Below are 9,860 nucleotides of genomic sequence, written 5' to 3'. Positions count from 1 at the left end.
ACATAATTTTTTTAAAGATTACATACCAGAACATTGATTCATCAACGGCTCAAGAGGCACGTGACTGCCGGGATGCACTGATCTTTCACCACCACAGAAAGGAACTGCCTACAATCATCCTCATTGGTGGTCACCGCCGGTAATTATCGTATCGTTGAAAGAGCAGCAGTGTTAGTTGTTGCGTTGTTTTCACCACAGTCTTTCAGTGAAGCTACTTCAATAGCGAGTTTAAGATTGTCATTTTAGTAGGTATGCAGATGGTTAGTTTAATTTTTATGTGGATCGTTATTTGATTGGATTGGATTTAGTTATATATAATTAAAATATGTTAGATGTTCAATTCACTACATATGCGGATGATTATATTTATCTCTAAGTGGATGGTTATTTTCACTAGGGGTAAGCGACGTCAATGACGGTGTGTGGCAAGTTAAATAGTGGCGGCGAGGAAGAGTCCAATGGCGCCGTTCATTTTCGGTCTGGAGGAAAGCGACGCCAATGAGAATTTTTGTTGATGAATCAGTGACGGTGAAAAAAGTTTCAGCGGCGATAATGAAACTGGTTGGCGACCAAACTACGATGACGACGATAGAGAATTTAGGGTTAGTAAATTAAGGTATAATAGATGATTAAAATTTTTTAATTATATAATTTAAATAAAGTATTTTTTTAATTTTATTAAGCTAAATTTTTAACCCATTATTCATATTGTTTAAATATTTTGTTGTCTACCTAACAACCGTTTTATTCGGATATATCCCTAAGAAGGGAGCAGCGTAGTACCGAGAAGCAGCGGATTCCAATCCTTGGTCCGTCCGTTGGGAGAGGGAGTAGCGAGGAGGCATGTCGTTTCAAATCCCGAAATTGGACTCATTTGTCGCCTAAACCTTCTAACTTCTAACAAAACGACAAACCCACCGATCCCCTATTCCCTTCACGCAGATTTCAGTTGCTGACGTGGCACCCCCTCCACAAAATACAGTTAGCTTCCCCTCTCTCTCTCTCCTTTCTCTCTCCCAAACAAAAGAAAGACAGAGACAAAAAGAGAGAGAGAGAAATTCTCGCGTGTTCTTACCATCTTCCCAGCTCTGCGAATTCTGACTCCAGACAGGAACGAAATATTCAAAGGAAAGAGAGGGGGGAAATTAAAAAATATCTACCTTGCATTGTCGTCGAACGACGCCGTTTCGGAATCGCAGCTTCAGGTTCGGCGAGCTCTCTCTCCGCCCCCCGTCGTAATCCTCGAGAAATGGCTCGGTCTTCGAGGAACCCCGGGGATTCCTTGCAATGCTGCTGGCTTTGATTCCCGTTACGTCGTCGTTTTCTTATGCATTTCGGGCATTGCACCCGTTTCGCCAGACGGGAAAGAAAAGGAAAATTTGAGGGGCGAAATTCCCAAGATTTCATTGGGATTCGAGGTTTTTTGAAAAATACGCGTTTCTAGGGTTTCTTTGAGCTGGTCTGAAGCTGACTGCGATTCTGCCGAGGCGTTTATCTCTGTTGGTCCTTCTTTTTCTTTTTTCTTGACTCCGGAGGTGGTTTTGAGCTGCCAGGTTCATTTCTCAGCTATGGGGCAGGCAAATGCAGCTCTTTGTTTTGTTTGCTTGAGGGTTTGGAAGTGCTGAGTTGAATTGAATTGGAGTTTTTCATGGGGATAGGTTCGAGGTTGGTTTACGGTGTTGTTTGTTTTGATTTGAGGTGTTGTTCAAATGGGTATTGGATTCATTCCTTGGAAGCACATGTTATTGCAACTTGAATGGCTGATCCTCAGAAAGCTGGTCCTGTTGAGAGGGATATAGAGCAGGTTTGGAATCACTTGCTCTTCATTCTTTGGGCTTCGGTTTTTCGGGAGCTATAATGAATGTAGTTGCTGTTAGATTCTAGTATCACATTTTATTGAAATACATGATTTATTAGTGTGCCATTGTTATTTTGTTGCTTAAATAACTTGTAACTGATCTTCTTTGCTGACTGAGGAGATAATGAAGCTTGAAGCTGTGGTCTTCCCTCATGCTTCACGGTTTTGCAGTAGCAGAATCATCTTTTTATTTTTAACGCAGGCAGCTAACTCTTTATGTTCCTTTTTTAGGCACTTACATCGCTTAAAAAAGGATCATATCTGCTAAAGTATGGGCGAAGAGGGAAGCCGAAGTTCTGCCCATTTAGGCTTTCCAATGTAAGTTGCTCCACTATCACTTGTCTTGAAAGTTTACTGATACCCTGTCAAAATTATGTGAAGAAATCAACTTCCTTTTTCTATTAGAATTCATTTATTGGGAAGTGGTAAATAGAGTAACAATTAGTTTCTTCATTGGCCTGTTCGCTTACTTGTGTCCCCAGTTCGAGTAGGGTGTGAGTCTTTGATCTGATTCTCAATCTCTTTTTGAAGAACTGTGCAGTTAGACCTGAGAATAATTGACCAATGGTTGCCTTGGAAAAGTTTTCTCTACTCTTAGCAAATTATGATAACCAAAATAAGTATGCTATGGATCGACTAAGTTTCTTCCATAGGGATTGATATGAGATAGGCTCAAATTCCTAAATGTGTTTTGAGTATAGGGCTCCATAATAGTATGATGACAACAATGACATGATACAAAGGTAAAAATTAACCAGTACTTAAAATGTGTCCTGTTGTAAATAACAGTTTAGGCAGATTGCTCGTTTATGAAACTCCACTAGCACAAACGTTCTAGGATGCCAAACGGCCAATGTATAGTGTTTAAAACAGTGCTTCTTCTTTTTTTGTATTTTAAATATCTAACATAAGGTGTGTTTAAAACAATGCTTGGAAGGAAAAAAAGTTCAAGCTTTGTTGTTAGATTCATTATGTCTGCAATTTATGATATAAAGCTTTATATTCTTGAATATTAAATTTAAACTTATACATTTTTGCTAAGGTTACATACAATGAGTTTACTCACTTGTTTCTAAGTTGAGTCCAATTCATTTGCTAGTCAAACCCAAATATCAATTCTAGATATCTGAAGCGTGATGTTTTTCAGATAGAATTATAAAGAACAAGAAAAATCAGTACAAATTGTTCTATTCTTTTCAATGCTTGTGGTTTTGGGTTCAGGATGAGTCTCTACTCTTGTGGTACTCTGGAAAGGAAGAGAAACAACTTAAACTCAGTACTGTTTCAAAGATCATTCCAGGACAACGAACTGTAAGTTTATAAAAAGATGCAACTATTTCCTTGAGTTATTACTTGATGCCTTCATTGCAAGTTTAATATGGCCATGATATGCCTGTGATTCAGTCCAACATTTTGTTGCTCAGGGAAATTGCAATTCCTTCTTTGTACGCATAATTGGAAAAAACAAATATTTATAACTCATACTCTGACTTATGTTATTCTTTCATGGTTTTATTACTCAATACTCACAACCTTGATTTTGTAAAACCTACAGGCTACATTTCAGCGGTATCCTCGGCCTGAAAAAGAATATCAGTCATTTTCCCTTATATACAACGATAGATCCTTAGATTTGGTGCGTCCTCTATTTTGTGTAGTTTTTATGCTAGCAGAGCTACTAGTTCTATCTATAAGATTTTCTCTTTATCTTGCTCTTCTCTTACTGAAGTGGTTGTGAAAAGCTAGCCTGATAGTTTATGTAGTATGTTGATTAAAATAAGGATTAAGTACATTGTAAATTTTCTGATGTGAATCCTCTGTTGATCTATGGGCAGATATGTAAGGACAAAGAGGAGGCTGAGATATGGTTTGTCGGTCTTAAGGCATTAGTTACTCGAGGTAATACCAACAGTCAAACGTGGAAATTCGAACCATGTGAAAGTCCATATCCTGGAAGTCCCCGTGCTGGCACACGCAAATCTGCTCCATCAAGTTCACCATTTGTCAGTGGCAGTGGCTTCAATCTTCAGTTGTTTCATAAGTTCAGATAAACTATTAGACATTTACACTTTTTCTATTTTTAAAACACAGGACCCCAGATATACCAATGGAGTTGCTTCAGACAATTCTAATCAAAATAGATGGGTAAAGGCTTTCTCGGAAATTATTTCTTATACTGGAGCTAACAAGAGTTCAATTCAAGTCGAGTTGATTCCGAATTCCACTTTGTCTCCTGGGTCTGTGGATGAATCAAGTAATCGAAACTCTGCATCTGAGGCAGTTCGAGTTAGTTTATCCAGTGTTGTTAGTTCATCTAGCCATGGTTCTTGTCATGAGGATTTTGAGGCCTTAGGTGATGTTTTTATTTGGGGAGAAGGTATTGGTGATGGAATTGTTGGTGGTGGTGTGCGTAGAGTTGGAACCATATCCAATTCTGAGATGGATGCATTCCTCCCTAAGGCTTTGGAATCAAAAGTAGTTCTAGATGTTCATAGTATCAGTTGTGGCCACAAACATGCTGTTCTAGTTACCAAGCAAGGAGAAATATTTAGTTGGGGAGAGGAATCAGGAGGTAGACTTGGACATGGTGTAGAAGTGGATGTTCTTCACCCTAAGCCCATTGAAACTCTTAGCGGCATTAATATAGAATTAGTAGCATGTGGAGAATATCATAGTTGTGCTGTTACGTATTCTGGGGATCTTTATACTTGGGGCGATGGTACTCACAACTCTGGCTTGCTTGGGCATGAAAACAATGTCAGTCACTGGATTCCTAAGAAAGTAGGTGGTAGCTTGGAGGGTTTACATGTATCATATGTGTCCTGTGGCCCATGGCACACAGCTATTGTTACATCAGCTGGACAGTTGTTTACATTTGGGGATGGAACTTTTGGTGCCTTAGGCCATGGAGATCTCAATAGCACAAATATTCCTAGAGAAGTGGAAGCTTTGAAGGGGTTGAGAACAACCAGGGTTTCCTGTGGTGTTTGGCACACTGCTGCAATTGTTGAGGTAACACACAAATCTAAGGAATCTCCTACACACTCTACTATTGGAACACTTTTCACCTGGGGTGATGGAGATAAATTGCAACTTGGACATGTTGGTAGTGAACCTACACTAGTTCCTGAGCGTGTGATTGCATTGGATAATGAAAACATTTGTCGAGTGGCTTGTGGCCACAGTCTTACAATTGCATTGACAACCTCAGGACATGTATATACAATGGGTAGTACAGCTTATGGACAACTTGGCTGTCCTGCAGCTGATGGAAAAGTCCCCACACGTGTTAAAGATCAACTTGCTGACTGTTTTGTGGAAGATATTGCCTGTGGTTCTTATCATGTTGCAGCCCTAACTTCAAAAGCAGAGGTTTATACTTGGGGAAAAGGTTTGAATGGGCAATTAGGTCATGGAGACAATGATCACCGGAATAAACCCACTCTTGTTCAGTTTTTGAAAGACAAGCAAGTGAAAACCATCGTTTGTGGTTCAAACTTCACTGCTGTTGTGTGTATTCATAAATGGGTATCAAGCACTGACCATTCTCTATGTTCTGGTTGTCGTAATCCATTTGGATTCAGAAGAAAACGTCATAATTGTTACAACTGTGGGCTTGTTTTTTGCAAAGGATGCTCAAACAAGAAATCTATAAAAGCTTCCCTTGCTCCAGACTCCAACAAGCCATATCGGGTTTGTGATGATTGTTACTCTAAACTTAAGAAAGCTTCAGAAACAGTTCCCTTGGTGCAAACTCCTAGCTTGAGAAGTGTAAGTTTGCATGACAACAGTAAGGTCACTAAATTACAGGAAAAGCTATTAAGGCTTTCATCCTTTGGTTCTTTTACTCAATCAGAAAGCAGTCCATCAAAACCTCCAGAATCACATGATACCCATGTTTTTCCATCTTTGAATGGAAAATTGCATGTGGGGATTTATGGTCCTATAAAATCATCAAATACTCCTTCTCTGGTATCTAAGAAAAACATTTCAGTTTCTGAGCCTGCTGCAAGAATCTCTTGCCAATCAACATCACCGGCTTCTTCAAAGTGTAGCCCACGACAATCTTGTGAAGATAACCATGATGATCCAAAGCTCAAAAATGACATTCTAACTCAAGAAGTCATTGCTTTAAGGGCACAGGTAAGCTTTATCAAAAGTATCCAATTCATGTTAATCCTTGTATCAAACTTTCTGCATAACCCTGATGAAGTTTTGATTGTAGATATGTTCCATTTTCATGGTCTATGTTTTCTTTTAATGCTAATATGCTATTCCCAACCTGAAACAATTTGGAGGGGCTCTCGGTGCCATATGTATCTTTACATGAATAATATTGGTCTGTTTTGGAATGGTAATTGCAAATAAGGGACCCACCTTAATATCGAAAGAAACACAAGGTCAACAAAGAATGGTTATAGTATGGCATAATTTCCTGTGTAATAAGTTTTGCATATGTAGTAGCATTTGGATAAGTTGTTTGGATTTCCATATAATAATTGAATTTCACTTATAATTTCTCCTATATACAGATATACCCTCACTTATCTAATAATTGAATAAAAAAAAAAGTATTGTAGCTTTGAACTTTGAATTTTGATTTTGATGTTAGCTTTGAACTTTGAATTTTGATTTTGATGTTTGCTTTATGAAATCTAAATGTTTGAAATGATTTAAGTATATTCATCTGGATCCAATCAAATATACTGGCTAGGTTGAAGAGCTTACTCTTAAGTCGAAAAGTCTAGAGGCTGAACTCGAGCGAACATCACAGCGATTGAAGGAAGTGACAGCAGTAGCTGCAGATGAAGCTGAAAAGTGTAAATCTGCAAAAGAGGTTATAAAATCATTGACTGCTCAGGTTGTCTTCTGTTAATAGTTTTTCCCAAATTTTTATATTCTATTGTAGCAAACATGGTGGTTGATATCTTATGATTTGTTCATGCTGGTGAGTGGTGAGGATCTAAAACTAAACTTCTTTGAGACACCATGTTTAAGATGAGAATAAATAGAGATATTTAGGGGCTAAGGTGAAGTAAGGAACGTTAGGGTAGGCTATCATAGCAAATTTTAAAATTTGTTTAAAATGGTTGGAGATTGGTTGTATGTGGTATCTGCTTATGTAAACTATGATACTTTAATTTGTGGAGTGAAAGATCAATAATGAATCTTTGGGAGGAACAGAATATAACATGGTCCATCTACACAATTCATATCTTATTTTGAGTGAAGTCTTGGTTCTTGATAAATTCATTTACAACTGGCTGAGATTATATAACTGAATTTTTATAGTGTGTAAAAACTTTAATGCACAGCACCACCCCTTATGTTAACTATTCTCTTGATTGGATAAAACGAAAATGGTTAGGGAAGCAATAAAACAGCAAAAACAAAAATTTCTAATTTTTCTCTCTTTCAAGTTATAAGAATTTAATTATTAAATGCATGGTTATATTCCTTTTGACTTGTGATGATCAACAGAAGCAGGACTTGGTGATCACTATGAAGTTTAAACTGTATTGTGCTTTAGTCCTTGGTTAATTATTTCTGAAGCTGTGGATGTTAAATTGTGTTACAGTTGAAGGAAATGGTGCAAGGACCTCCAGAAGGACATAAAGCAAATGCTGACACCATAGCAACTTCCTATGCTGAAACCACTAATAACATTCGAGATCTATCTTTGGTTGAGAACCATACAACAAACACTATAAAGGAATCCAACAGCAATACAGCAAATAGAACATTATCTAATGGTGCCAAAGCACAAAGTGGAAAGGCAGAGCGGGTGGTGCAGGATGAACCAGGTGTGTACATAACTTTGTCTCCGCTGCCAGGTGGAGGTAATGAACTAAAGCGTGTTCGCTTCAGGTATTCATCTTTTCCATTCTCAAATCTCTTAAATGTATGAAGCTTTATTATATGCTTTCATTGCAATAACTTCGGGTCCAAAATTTCCTGTTGAATGTCATGTTTATCCATCGCTGCTGCTTGTTTACACGTCCCTCTTATTATAGAGTTTCTTCTTTAGAACTTTAAATTTTATTGTCATAGCTTTCAACTCAAAAGCTCTGTGATTGATAGTGATCATAAATCTATTTGCACCTAGAACTTGTACTGTACTCAATGGGAACTTTATTATAGTTCAGTCTCTTGAGCGTTCTGATGCATTTCTGAGCTTTTTGTTTGACAATACTAACATTCCGATTTATCTATCACCATCTGTTTTCTGGTACATCCTTCAGTCAATGTATTTGGATACAGAGTATGCTGCTTTGTAAAATGTTCCCAGATAAAACTTATGTTTCCTTTCACGGGGTCTCATATTCTAATGAACTTAAATTAAGGAGGTAGTTTCTGATAAGTATTGAGCGTCATGTTAGAATATATGTTAAATCCTGAAGAATATTTCCATTTTATCCATCTTTGGTGGTAATCAATTTCCAGTATACTAAACTCAAAATTTGTTTCACAGTCGGAGGCATTTTACAGAAGAAGAAGCTGAGAAGTGGTGGGCTGAAAATGGAGTCAAAATACTGGAGCGGCATAACATAGTTTCTTCATAGAATGCAAGAGAAACTGTTCCCTTGAAGTACTGTGACCTCCTGGAAATAGTACATTCTTTTCCTTTCTCCCTTCTCCAAAATTAACAACGATCTTTTGTCCAAAATTGACGGCTAGTCTATGAAATTAGGGGAAGATAAATCACAAAGGAAGAACATTAACTGAGAAACCTGAGAAGAAAAAGATAAGAGGGGAAAGTCTCTCTCTCTCTCTACTTATTGATCAGTGGTGCATTTCTTCTTTTCCCATTGTTTTTCTGTCTTTTTTGGGGGGTTGTCAACAATGAAAGTGTACTTGCAGCTTTGTTCTGTTCTTTTTTCACCTATTGTATAGCTATTTCTCTTAGGAAACTAGTAACTTCTCACTGGTCATTTGGTCAATGTGTGTGTGTGTGTTCATTCCATTCCTAGCATTGCGGAAGCCATGGCATTCCACTCAATCCTATAAACCCTAAACGCATAAAAGCCGTGACAAAATAAAGAAACGCAAAATTCTCTTAAGGACCACAAGATGCTTTTTTTTTTCAGGTAATGCTAAGTAATTAAATTTTTTTAGCTAACAAGTGTAATTGAGCGCACGTGATAAGATTGAAATTATAATTTTAAATTATGTTTTAAAATTAATTTAATATATAATAATTTGATTAATAAAAAATTAATATGTTATGCATTGTTTGTTTTTTTTTTAATTTAGTATTAATTAGATTAATTCTAAAATAGTTATTAATCAATTTTAATAATCTACTTTTTTTAATAAATCGGATATATATACTGAATGTGATCATAAATAATATAGTAATAGTTAAATCTATCCACAAACATATTGGCTATTATCACACTTTAAAACAAATTAAATATAAAGGCTATTAGCACGCACTTATAAATTTATAAAATAGCATTGTTTTTAATTCGTGCAAGGATTTATTTATCAAATAAACTTAAAATATAAACAAAAAATATTTATAAAATAGACCTATCATCACTTGAAAGAATCATGGAAAATAATCAACTTACCTTATCATCCATAAGAACAATTTCTATGTAAGTTGTGTTGTTCTTGTCAAATTTAGATGAGACTTTTCATAACCTTATAATTTTTGCCTTTATTTTTCAAACTTTTTCATTACACAATCTATCATAGGTAATACTGTTGATAGAATCGTAGTTAGTATCCTTTAGGTATGAAAAATAATAAACAAAAGAAGTTCTATGTCTGAGGTACAAATTTTCTAGATGATAAATAATTGTAACAATTCACTATTAAATTATATACACACACTAATTATAGACAGTAATAGTTAACAAATATTTCTAATTGAGATACTTACTCAATATATATATTATCGACATTAATTATATGCCAATATTTTTAGGAAAGAGCTAAAAGATGAGATATATAAATATATATAATATTATTGCTATATAGGAAGCATACATAAATT

At 36.2% G+C, this 9,860-nt stretch overlaps 1 protein-coding gene across 4 annotated transcripts; it reads left to right on the top strand.

Annotated features, from left to right (window-relative positions):
• Positions 1 to 784: 784 nt before the first annotated feature.
• Positions 785 to 8,772, top strand: LOC112791917 (PH, RCC1 and FYVE domains-containing protein 1). 4 transcript variants are annotated; one of them, XM_025834952.3, is made up of 9 exons: positions 785 to 1,804; positions 2,090 to 2,176; positions 3,080 to 3,169; positions 3,414 to 3,494; positions 3,694 to 3,861; positions 3,950 to 6,001; positions 6,573 to 6,695; positions 7,437 to 7,726; positions 8,331 to 8,772. In XM_025834952.3, the coding sequence occupies exons 1-9, from the start codon at positions 1,757 to 1,759 to the stop codon at positions 8,419 to 8,421; spliced, it is 3,030 nt and encodes a 1,009-aa protein (XP_025690737.1). In that variant the 5' UTR covers positions 785 to 1,756; the 3' UTR covers positions 8,422 to 8,772. The 4 variants fall into 4 exon arrangements, with proteins under 4 accessions (XP_025690737.1, XP_025690736.1, XP_072068846.1 ...); XM_025834951.3 differs by having other exon boundaries at positions 6,573 to 6,719; XM_072212745.1 differs by lacking the exon at positions 3,414 to 3,494 and having other exon boundaries at positions 867 to 1,804.
• The last annotated feature ends 1,088 nt before the right edge of the window (positions 8,773 to 9,860 follow it).

The sequence above is a fragment of the Arachis hypogaea genome, chromosome 13 (genome assembly GCF_003086295.3).
Source record: "Arachis hypogaea cultivar Tifrunner chromosome 13, arahy.Tifrunner.gnm2.J5K5, whole genome shotgun sequence".
Classification (NCBI taxonomy): domain Eukaryota; kingdom Viridiplantae; phylum Streptophyta; class Magnoliopsida; order Fabales; family Fabaceae; genus Arachis; species Arachis hypogaea.
Note: the sequence above shows the minus strand (reverse complement) of the source record. Positions and strands in the feature narration are given on the sequence as shown.